Raw genomic sequence first — 12,591 nt, forward strand, 5'->3', positions numbered from 1 at the left:
AAGAGCTTGCCTCAAGCCTGGGGAAAGGTGGTTTTGCATCACCAGTGAGCATTGCTCCTTTCACTCAGACCCACTGCAGTGAGGTTTGGTTCCCACAGCTGGTTGGGTGGTTTTGTCCTTTCACTGTGTTGGGTACTTGATATTTCATAGCTGCTTCTTTCCAATGAAAGACAAAGAGGTTATTTTTCCGGGTTATTTTCTATTTCTTGCAGCAATGCTCATCAACATTTTTTGTATTTGCAATACACAGCTTCAAATGAACATCTACTTTTGCTTGTTGCAGTCCCTGTAAGAAAAATGCAAAACTATTGGCTTTCAATACTTCATCTGTCCTCTGCTGTCAAACACCACTTTCTCTCAGTTGATATCGTTCATCAATCTTTTCTGCCCCATAACTGTCCTCCACCTCATCTGTGTGGTTGCAATTGGAAAGTGAAAAATGGGGTGATCTTTCTGTACATTTTCCTTTTGTGATGCCAAAAGATACAGGAATGAGAGCCTTCCAGCGTCAGAAAGTGAATTTGTTAAATTGAGACCATTGCCAGGGGCAGTATAAATTCAAAGCAGATTTTTTTCAGCAAAAATATTCCATTGCCAAGGCAGATTGGTTTGCTATTTGATGTCTCTTTTTTTTTTTTTTTGTTTTGTTTTGTTTTGTTTTTTTCTTTTTTCATTTTAGATACTGGAGTGAGCTGTGTAAAATTTATCAAGATAAGTTCTGGTGCACCACAGCATTTTAATTTCCAAAATGAAAAATAATTGTGTTTCCAAGATTTAAAGAATTGAGGTTTTCTCCGGGATCTAATGTGATTAAAATAGGTGCAGCTATTTTTCATGATGGGCTATTTTGTACAGTGTCTGTAATCACAAACCTTGCCAGACATTGTTTTTTCAGGTTCGCCTCTTCCGATTTGAACTGAAAGCAGAAATCATGGTCCCAGACGTTTGTGATGAGTAAGACAGGTTCAGCTAATGCAGGAAACGCTGGAGATTAGCTGAAACATTACCAGAACTGGCAGAGAGCTTAATAAAGCCCTAAGTGCTTTTACGTTTTACCTGCGATATAATGCTGCCCTCCAGCCTGGACCTGACTTGTGCATTCTCCGAGCCTCTCTGCAGCATCTGCAGCGTGCTTACAGCACTCAAACGAGAAGGCAGAAAGTCAGCCAAGCTGATGACACAAGGGGACAGTGGCAGAGGAATTATGACATGTTTGCATACTCGAGTATCCCTTTGTTGTGGAAACATTTAATTTGAGACTATCGGGAAAGCTGAAAGCTCTGCGAGAGAAAGAAGCACTCTGCCACCTAGTGCGGGCTGTGTCCTTTGCAGAGAGAGAATAGCCAGGCTTGATCAGGAGGAAAACCACAGTACTGTGTCGCTGTAGTGCGGCAGGGCCATTTAGAAAAGGACTTTATTCTGCAGATTTCTTACAAAATCCATGAAGATTTGTGTGTGTGTGTGTGTGGTTTTTGTTTGTTTTTGTTTTTTGTTTTGTTTTGTTTTTGCATTTGAAATTATAAGATTTTTTATTATCTTTCATGTCCGTACACTTCTTTCCTTGTATCACAGCTGAGAAAAGCCTGTATTCATAACTCTGTTAATCCAATAAATAAAAATGTACAGAAATAATAAACGTCTGGATAAGCATCTGAGCCATTATCAGAACTGAATAAACCCAGCAGAATTTTGGTCCTTGGCACCACGATGCCCTGCTGTGTGGAGCTAAGAGCCAGATCATGAATGTGTTTCAGATCTTACCAAACACTCTGATGTTTTGGGTGATGTAGGGTGATGTAAAACCCTTCTATATGGTAAATCTTTCAGCACCCACTAGAGCAGGAACCCACTGCATCTTTTGCAAAGCTTTTTCACTGAGCTTAGACTTCTTGCTCTCAGATTTGTTTCAAGACACATACCTGTTATTGTTTGAAGATGTCTGCCCCCTAAGGCAAAACCTAATCTTTTTGGCCAACATTTCCAACACTTGATCCTGCCAGCTTAACATTCTCACTTTAACCACAGATGCAAAAACCTGCTGGAGACATTTTACAATAGCAGTGTCATTAACTAGTGACTCTCGCTATCCGCTGTTGTTATCTGTGGGGTGACATTGCTGCTGATGAGAAATAATTGCCACCAAGGCTTTCCTAGGCACAGAGTGAATGTCCATGTTAGCTAGCAGAGTTGTTTCAAACTGAATGACAGCATGCAGCGACACCTGCCCATTATTTTGGAGTTGTGTCACCACTTACTTAATAGCCTACTCCTCTAAACTTCATAACTACTCCATCTTTCTGTCGTTTGCTTTTGACTCAATTTTCCTTGGTAATTTGAGGAAGGACAGTGATGGCAGTGAAAATGTAACTGCTTTGGAAGGAACAAGTATGCCCACACCAAAAGATAAATGTTGGGCATTCAGTATCACACATGGAGCAAAAAGCAACTGAGCTTAACAAATAGCAAAAATCTTTTTTTCATAAAAACTAACATAATAGAGGGCCAAGGAATGCAGGTACTAAAGAAATAGAAACAATCATAACAGCCACAGAGTACACATAATGTGCAGGAGAGAGAGGCAGAGGTAGGATTTTTAGCAGCTTTGTCAACAGGAGAAAGTGCATTTTTTTTCTCCATATTTTTTCAAGGTAGCAAATGTTCGCTTAGCAGCATACCTGGCAGATGGTTGCTTTACCACTCATCATTTGTAAAATCTGTCAAGGCAACATTTTCTGATTTTTTTTTTCTTTTTTCTAGCAGCTCTTGGTCTCTTCTGTGATAAACTCCCACTAGCTGAAATAAATACTGGGTACTAAGCCCCAAGGACAGAAAAAGACTTGTTGAATTTATACATTCCTTTTTCATGTGTGTTGCAAAGCAATAATTTATCTACCAATCCAGCAGAAGGGGATAAAACTCTCCTTGTGTGTCAGAATTGAAGTTAAGTAAACAGAATGGTCATTTGCTTTTATGAGAAAGTAGAAGATCCAGAGGTGTCTCCTGAGCCTTTCAGAGCCAGAGAAACAAAGTTCTTCCCCCAGCCTCAGCAGTGCTCTGTCAGTCAGTGACTTTGCTTTCACTTGGACCTGTACTGACTCAAACAGACATTTCTTCTGGCATGCATTAGCATAAATGAAATCCAGATCACACCCTTACTGGTCTGACTGTCCATCCTGTACCAATACTGAACATAATCAGATCTCTGCTGAGTACTGTGGGGTTTGGTTTACCTGTATGGAAATGGGATCAAGTTTCAGCCTGTTACCTGTTAAGCCCAGTCTACACGTGGCCACTTTTCTTAAACTAAAAGTAAGATAAGAATAACTCTTTTGTTTTTCTTTGCAGTTGTCATGTATCTGTACTATTCTGACACTAAACCTGAGTTAGTGAGCATCCGTTTGCTCTGCCAGATCCAAAGCTCAGATGTGCCCACCACTGTCACTCAGCCCCATGCTTGTTGCATCCACAGTGGGCTTGGTGACCTCCACATTAGGAGGACACATTTCAAAGTGTTAACTAGCTTTCTTTAAGAAATGTTTTAAAACACTGAAGTAAGCAGAGAGGGTTGTTCTGCTCTGCTATGTGGTAGGTGGTCAGAGGTGTTGAAGGCCAACAAACTGCCTTCAGCTCCACCGTGGTGGAGGTGGCAGCTGTGCTGGGCTTGCACACCAAACATACAGAACATTTTACTCCTGAGTCAGTCACCTATCCAAGCCAGACATTAGGGCAAGCCCTGAAAATGTTACCAGATGCAATCCCTGATCAGTACTTTTCGAAACCCAGAAGCAAAAATTCAAGAATGTGGATTATCCAGTTTTCACCCTTGTCTTTCCTTCACATAGGTCCTTAAACGCCAAGGTTACGATGCAGCCTGTGACATCTGGAGCCTGGGGATCCTGTTGTACACCATGTTGGCAGGGTAAGTGGAGAGGTTTTCCTCCAGAGGGCGTACTTTAGCAGTGATCAAGCCAGAGAGGAGTCACACACAGACTGCAAACTGGCTGTCCTCCTCAGGGAGATGTGCTCAATTGTATGAGGCAAAAAAAAAAAATAGATGCCAAGACCTAGAATTAGAATAAGTTTTTTCCAAAATATATAAGTATCTTTGACACTTTACAAGTAGCTTAGGTTTTTAACAGCCTGGGCCAGTAAATGTTCACTGAGACATCTAAAAGGTTACTCTCCACTTAAGTTACATGAAAGTTTTACATCAGGAGAGTAATTTAGGAGTGGCATGCGGAGAGCAGGTCATGGTCACCTCACCCATAAGAAATTTATTCACTCCTATTAATACATGTATTCTCTTCAGCTTCATTCTTCTGTGGTTGTTGTTAATGAGGTATTTCAGCTCCTTCAAAGGCTAAAGCAAACGAAAACAAACTAAAAAAAAAAAAAAAAAAAAAAAGTTTTCAGAAAGAACAGAAAGTAAATGAATAGATCAGTAAGAACAGCAACAGGCAGCATGATTTTGATTATAGAACTACCAATCTCTAAAGTTAAATATTGGCACAAGAAGGCTGGAAGATTGAAATAAGCAGAGAGGGATAAGAATAAGATGTGCTGGGTGAATGGGAAACACAGTGTACAAAGCCAATCTGGAGATATCAGGCCCCTGCACTTCATTTCTTTTGCTGGCTGCAGGGTGTGGTATGTGTGTATTTATCCCAGATAAGTGCCGCTTGAAACTTTTCAGTGACCTCTGACAGCTCTTTAGTCTACTTCATGATCATTCAGCTGGCAAGACGGCAAGAAGCTTGGATTCATTCCTAAATTCATACAGGAAACAAACAGATCCTGCTGTTACGTTATTTGTGTCACTTGCTTTGTGGCTTTCAGAAAAGGTGCCAGGAGTTTCTGTCCCATATATTTTGTTCCTGATTACAGGTGTGTTCAGCGTTAGCTGAAATACACTGGGACTTTCTGGAGCAGTCTCCCAGTCTGCTGTGATCCTCTCAAAAATGCCATTTCTACTTGGCTAATGTCATGGATTTGCATTGATACACAACCAGAATCAGTAAATAAAATCAACACATTACCAAGAGTCACATTACTTAGCTGATTATATTCAAAATGTTTCTTTTCGAAATGTGACGCTAAAAAAAATCCAAATATATTTTAATCTGAAATACATATTACATAATCAGCAGATGCTAAATTTGCCACCAGGTGCCACTGAATTGTATCTCACCTTTTTCTACACTTAAAGGAGAAAATAAGAGTAAAGTGATCAGAAGTGCTGACTTTTTAGGTGCCACCACTGCATCAGGGATGCTCTTGTTCTTCCTTACAAGAGGAGAGAAGCAGGAGCTGACTGTTGTTTGCACTCAGGATGTTATTCTCCTCCCATCATCACTATGAGCTCAGACACTGAAGGCTAGAGTACGAGTCTGGATCCTATTAATATTTGGTATTGCAGCAGTGGGAATGACAGTCTTTGGAGTATTGGCCAGTCCTGAACATTCACTGCATCCTTTTCAGTAGTTACAGCATGGAATAACAGCGTGGATCTCTCTGGGCTGAACTTCTGTGAAATCTGAAATGATCTTGAAAGTTAGAAAATACAGTGTGAGGAATTGAATGTGCCGGGGGGATAGGAAGCTGTGGCCAAACCAAGATGTCTGTTTAACAACCTAAAAACCAAACTGGAAGGTTTCCAGAAAAGAAAAGACAGATGGAAGGGAAGATATAAAAATCCCAGATACCCTCCACTTATAAATCTGCACAGCTGTTCAAGATTGCAGAGTAAAATTTGGCTTGGCATATTTTAGTCAGTTGCAAAATCTTACCACTTGTCACTTTATGAAGAAAAAAACCTGGGCCCTGTACATGTGGCACTGATTTTGTAAAGCTGAGTACATGTTACTACTAATTTCTGTCTGGCTAGATCAGGAAGAGTTTAAATAACCCATTACATATAATCTGTTTTGTCCTGCAGACTTGCACATTGTGATTTTATGATTAACAAAGAACTGCAAAACAGACTACAAAGTGTTCTTTTTTCCTTTCTTTTTTTCTGTTTCAGATATGAAGTTTTCTCCTTTATTATTTTTACTCTCTGTTCCCATTATCATGGTTCTTCTATCAGCAATAAAACTGAGTAAAAATGAATAAAGAAAAAGTGAAAACCTGTGAATTTAAATATATATATATATATATTATATTGCTTAAAAATAAGAATGAAATGGAAATATATCTAAAAAGATCTTTTTTTTTATTTATTTAATATGAGGAACCATTGTACTGTGTAGCTTGAGTGAAAATGAAGTAGCTATGGTGGTCCATTCTGGAAGCAAATTCCCGTTGAAATCAATGGTATTTAATATTAGATTCTAGAAGTTATATACCTGCAAATTTGCAAATTACTTTTTTTTTTTTTTTTAAATAGGTTCACTCCTTTTGCAAATGGACCAGATGATACCCCAGAGGAGATTCTGGCCAGGATTGGCAGTGGCAAATATGCACTTACAGGAGGAAACTGGGATTCGGTATCTGACACTGCAAAGGTCAGTGGACGCTTTCTCAGATTTTTTTCTTGTTCTCTTGAATGGGATGGCAGTCTGCAATTGTAACAAACTTAGAGACAGTCAGAAGGGTTATTTCTCAGTGTCTTATGAAATAAGAGCTCACTTGTTCATACTACTCTAAATTAAAAAGTGCTACAAATTTTGGTAGTTTATTTCATTAAACTAAGGCATCATATAGCACCATCAATTACACACTGTCAAAATAAATATTGCACAGAACTGTTTTGTCACGCAGCTGAACTTTTAAAAGAAGCATAGGGTAGTCAGTGACACAAATACGTGGTCTATATGTGAATCACCTTTTTCTTCCTCAAACTTAAGCATGAGCAGGCAGTAAATAAGGTAGCATTTTTAACTTTTGTACTGTCTGCAGTTGAGGCTGCCCATCTATTACAAAACCTGAAAAACCCAGGAGCTAGAATTCAACTGGTGCTGAGACTTTTGGACACCAAACCATGCACTAGTCTGTGAGACAGGCGGATGGGCAGGAGAGCTGGCAAGCTTACAGTTGTCTGGCATCAATTAGAAACTTTGACACAATTTTTATATTCCCTCAGGAGATTTCAGTTTTAGCAACTGGCAGTATCCAATGGAAAAACATTGATATATTCCACCACAAAACCACAAGAAATCCTAGCAACTTATTCATCTTGCTAACAGCACCTATGAGGCTCATTGTCAGACAATGAATTTTTCATCAGATGTCCGGTTTGGAAATTAAGATATTCAGATGTGGTGGAACTGGTATCACTGAATTTTAGCCGTCTTGAATGTTTGGTTTCTGTTCTATGCTTCCCTTGTAAGCAGGCTCCAGAGTCAGTGAAAAGATGCCTGCAGATGGCATCCTCTCTAGGTAGCATTTATCACTCCTACAAGGTCGCTAATAATTGTTAACACTCTTTCAAGAAGCTGCATACCTGCCACCTTATCTTTTGTTTGGATTATCAGTTGAGAATTGAACATTAGCCCTGAAAATTTTGAAGATCAGACTTTACACTTAAAAACTACAAAGCATATCTGAAATGCATCCCCGTCTCCATTCGGCATGCTGATGACTGCCATTGGGAAGATCTTGGTAAATCCTGCACTACCAGTAATTACTTTTTCATTTTTACTGTCTTCTTCCTTTTAAACCCAGGACATTGTGTCTAAGATGCTTCACGTAGACCCTCATCAGCGCCTCACAGCAGTTCAGGTGCTAAGACATCCGTGGATAGTGAACAGGGAGTACCTGTCTCAGAACCAACTCAGCAGGCAGGATGTTCACCTGGTGAAGGTATGCCCTACACCCTTTCTTCTTTATTTCTTCCAGAAAGAGTTGGGATTTGTGTAAATATTCTGGAAAGTGACAGAGGAATTGGGAAAATAGTTTGCCACAGAGGCCAAATGTAATATGGCAGTAGACTAACAGTAAAGCTTTTTGACCCATTATCTGCTTGATATTTTTAACTTCCAGCTGCATTATAATGAACTGGTGAGAGTCTGCACATCGTTCTACCCACTGCTTTGAATCAGAGACACCCCAGCTGTCTCCCAGCCAGCAGACGCTGTGATCATTTTGTGGAAATTGTCCCTGCACAAGGGGATTGGACAGGGAAACGGAGGGAAGAAGCATAAAAGAACTGAATTTGAGCCCATTTTTTTCTCTTTTTCTACTTCACAGGGTGCAATGGCAGCCACTTACTTCGCTTTAAACCGAACACCTCAGGCACCAAGGCTGGAGCCTGTATTGTCCTCCAATCTGGCTCAGCGGAGGGGCATGAAAAGACTTACCTCAACCAGGTTGTAGCAGTACCCCAAGAGGCCTCTTTGGAAACCCACTGTTTATTATTCGACAGATTCATCTTTACTTGGTTAGAACTTTTTTGGACACCTTGCATACGAAATCACCAGAACTAGCAGAAGCCCAGCGTAAGGCAAAGTTTGCCTTTGCTCCATCATTTCTTTTACATTCCATCCAGGATCCTGAGTTTAACAACTTCACGAAGATGTGCCAACTTTGCTGGTAGCTCTGTTTCCTTACTGAGATAAAGCCAAATAATGTAGACGTGCTCCATCCTTCCCTCCCTAGGAAATACTATTTTTGAGTCTTGAAGATGTTCCGTGGGAACATAGTTTTCATTTTGTTTCTCAAGAAAAGCACTTTTTGTAATGAAGACGCAGTCAGGTTTGAATGTTCTCAGCGGTTCCAGCAGGCGTCATGATGAAGTGGCTCGGCTGGTCACCCCTAAACACCTACTGATCTCCACTCGCTCCAGGAAGAGTGAAGGCTGCAGAGACACATGGATGATATCTTACTTGAAATAAGCGTTATACGACATGAAGGAGAGTGAGCTGCCAGTGGTGGAAATACCATCCAATTTCAAGAAATCTTTTGCACTTTGCCCCTGATCTCTCTGGAAGAAAGTCAGCACTGGTTGAGGAGGAGCGCGTGCCGTGAGCTTGACTTACTTGGAGGCCTGGCCCACCAAGAGCAGAAAATCTCTGAGAAACTTGGTCCTCCAAGGAGATTATGGGGTCTCATGAGACTGTGGGAGAGCATTCATGTAAAACACTGGGAGTAGGAGCCTGTGGGTCAGGGGACACAAGGGTATCTGGTCTTGGCTAGCAAGGAGGAGACCAGCAAGCAAAGCCACCCACGGCAGCGTGGTGGGGAGCGCTGCCCAAGGGAGCTGGCGTGCAGGTGCTTTGGAGGCAGACTGGGGTTCCCTCTGAGGGAAGGGGATGGTCCCCCACCTGGGGGTGGTCCAGAAGAGGCTCTGTGGGTGCCTGGGCTGCAGAGGGGCCAGGCAGGGTGGTGCAGCTGCCCTCCCATAGTGATGATCCTGCTCCAGGCCTCCTCCGATGCCCTGCTTCCTGCCCTTCCTGCAGTGTCTGCTTCTGAGGGGCCCAGCTAACTCTGTCACGAGCTTTAATAACAGTACATTCTGAGGAGAAACAGGAGGATGCTGTGCTTTTATATTTATATAAATATATACGCGTGTATTTATATATAAATATAAAAAAAAAATCTGTACCTAATACCTGGATTTTTCAGGTTCATGGAAAGAAAACATGGTTGAAAGGATCTCAGCAAAATGGACATTTTTTTTTTTTCTCATTCCCTGAGCTATTTTTTTATTGTTTTTCTTATCCATTGTGGCATATGGTGGTCAAGAGCTGACCAGGATTCTTCTTTGTACTGCATTTGTTAATTTTTGTTTTCCAAGTGAATTTGTCACCTCAGATGCTTTGTGGGAGAAGTTAATGTGCTATGTTGGCTTTTTTTTTTCTGTTGTGAAGGGGAAAAAAAAATGTGAACATGGAGCTTCGTATGCTAGAGATAGCAGTTTTCCTTGCTGGGTAGTTTGTACATTGTGGTGCCAAACTGGAATTTCCAGACCATGGCATTGGTGTCCAAGGGAACGAGGAGTTGCATTTGCTATAGCAATATGCTCCCTAAAACGATCTGTGTTCCAGTGTTGACTGAATTTTGTTTGTTTGCATTAGTCTATTTTTAAATTTAAAATTATTCTTAATAATTTAAACCAATATTTAATGTTCAGGTTTATGTGCTGTGCACACAGGAATGCTGCAAAGCAGCTCTCCTTGAAGCCCTTCTCTTTTCTAGAATAAACAATGCTGTAAAACTTCACAGAGAGGATGAATTGGCTTGAATTGGAGTGTGTGAACACGTGCAGGTGTGTCTACGTTTATCTACACAGCAGCAGAGAATAATATACCTTAACTGGCTAAGCTACTCTGGCTAAGCTGTGCTCAGTATCAGCTTTTTGCTGCCTTTACACTTTTTCTCTCTCTGGAAGCTAATTAAGTCCCATGTACTTCTGTTGTCAGCACACTGAGAGGTGAGTCTGCAGGTAGGGGATGTCCTGGCTCGTGCAAAAATGCTCTGGCAAGGTCCCTGGGAGTGACTTCTGTCCCAGAGGAAGGCAAGATGAGCACAAGGATGCTAAGAGCAATTTGAAGGGAGGGCTGGGTGTTCTGGTGTCCCAGTTGATTTGTGCTATTTCAACAAAATGTCTTTTTAATGTGTAATTGTATGTGGGCAGAAAGAGTGCTGTAAATATTAGGTACAGTTTTTGTCTCCCCTGGAGATTTCCTGGTCATCTTTCATTGGTTCAGTTTGCTTTCTCTTCACAGCCATTGGAAACAGCTTGAGCCCCTCTTGATATACATTCAGTCTTAGGTTTTTGAGCATATATTTTTTTTAATCTGAATATTGTTGTAAGCCAAGCTTGCTGGATGCGGGTCTTCCAGAAACTTGATGGTTTGAATCTGTTCCTGGTCTAGCTCTTCAAACTCACCATCTATATCCCTATTAATCATACAAGGTTTGGGATGTGTACTGATTGGTATATTTGATGATCATTGATTATTTTCCTCTAAAGGCCCATAAATTACATATAATGGTTTTTGATTACCAAGTTTTTTTGTTGCCAGTACATCCAGATGTATGCACGTGTCTGTGTCCATGCAAATACACAAAAACATGCTATCTCAGCTTGTCCAAATTAGAAGGATATCAGTGTGGTCAGTGCTTGAAGTGATACTCAGAGGAGTTGGGTCTGTGGTGTTCTTGAAAATCTGACACTGGTAACAGTAGTAGTTGCTCTGGGTGTGGACAGGCACATGGCTTAGAAAGCAGCTCTGCCCATGGATGAAGTTGTCATGTGGGACCTCCCCTCTACCCCAGCTATGTATCCTTGTGCATACCACAGCAGATCACCCACCGCACAGGCTTGCTACTGGAGATACTCTTGCGATGATTTTTCTGATCTGTTTCAGTCAAAATGAACCCAATTAATCCATTTCCATAGTTGATCTGGCTGATGCAACTCACTTGGACTGAAATACAAGAGCCTCTGTCAGCAAGTTGAAGGCACAGCCACTCCTGCTGGTTTGCATTCATTATTTCAGACTGATAGCAGCTGCCACTTCCCCCAGCCCAACTGCATCCAGGGGAAGATGCATGACCATGGCCTAACTGCTGCTCTGCCTGCTTTATACCAGCATCTCCTTTCCAGGCGCCTTGCTACACGACAGCTCAGCAATAAGCATTTATTCTTTCTAGGAGAAAACTTAACTGAAAAAGGCTTAGCCTCTCTCTCTCTCTCTCTCTATATATATATATATGTATTTAATCTTAAGGAACTTTACTATATGCTGTGCTTAACTCCTGAAAGTCTAAAAATCTCTTTGAATTATTTTTTTTTTTCTCTTTGATAATACCATCTTGCAGGTTATTAGTCCACAAAGCGACCTAGTGCCTTAGGCTATTATTAATAGTACAGTTCAATTTTCAAACCATCAAAGTGCATAAAGCAGTGACAGTCCAAGGCATCCTCACTGTGTCTGTCACAGTCAGCTGAGTAGCTGACTGTTTAGATAGACAGAATTTATAAAGCCTGACATTTTCATCAGAACACAAATAACTCCACAGACACTGTGTAATCAATCCCTGCATCTGAAAGAAAAAGAAAAAAAAAAAAAAGGGGAAAAAAAAGACCATGTGACAATAAATTTTCATTTGCTTCTGAAGAAAACCAGCATGAACAGCTCCCCACCCCCTCTCCCTGGGCATGGGGCTGACCCAGGCACAGGCTGCTGGGAGGATCAGAGTGTGTGGCGCTTCTCTAAAGCACAGATCGTGTGTCCCTGAGCTTCGCCTAGCCTTGTGTGCAGCACCAGAGCTGTTTTCTGCCAGACTTATGGCTGAACAAGTTTTGGACTGAGTTTGAAATGGATAATAAATCTGTTGGCCTAAAGGGTAGATCAGACTCTATAAGAATCAACACGTAAATCTTTAAGGCACAGAGAAAGGACACAAATCTGTTTGCCTGGGTAGTGCTGTGCCACAGCACAAGAACTGAAAACTCATACCAGGCACTGGTACAGCTCAGTAAAGGCAGTTGCTGTGTGTCTGACATGACTTATGGCCAGGCTCGGATCATCCCCTAAACCACTCCTGTGTGCACTTTTGCGTGCCACAAGGTTTTCTTACGCCACTCGTCCCTTGAGCTGCAGCCAGCGTGTGCCAGTGCGGAGGCTAAAAAAAGCCAGTTACTCT

At 41.3% G+C, this 12,591-nt stretch overlaps 1 protein-coding gene across 6 annotated transcripts in view; it reads left to right on the forward strand.

Moving 5' to 3' along the window:
• RPS6KA2 (ribosomal protein S6 kinase A2) overlaps window positions 1–10,949 on the forward strand; it is a 301,250-nt gene extending 290,301 nt beyond the window's left edge. For all 6 annotated transcript variants that reach the window (XM_068676930.1, XM_068676932.1, XM_068676928.1 and 3 more), the window contains 4 exons: window positions 3,843–3,919; window positions 6,386–6,503; window positions 7,663–7,800; window positions 8,188–10,949. In XM_068676930.1, the coding sequence (XP_068533031.1) occupies window positions 3,843–3,919; window positions 6,386–6,503; window positions 7,663–7,800; window positions 8,188–8,313 (459 nt within the window). In that variant the 3' untranslated portion in view covers window positions 8,314–10,949. The remainder of the gene's footprint in view (window positions 1–3,842; window positions 3,920–6,385; window positions 6,504–7,662; window positions 7,801–8,187) is intronic.
• The last annotated feature ends 1,642 nt before the right edge of the window (window positions 10,950–12,591 follow it).

This window comes from Anas acuta, chromosome 3 (genome assembly GCF_963932015.1).
Source record: "Anas acuta chromosome 3, bAnaAcu1.1, whole genome shotgun sequence".
NCBI lineage: Eukaryota > Metazoa > Chordata > Aves > Anseriformes > Anatidae > Anas > Anas acuta.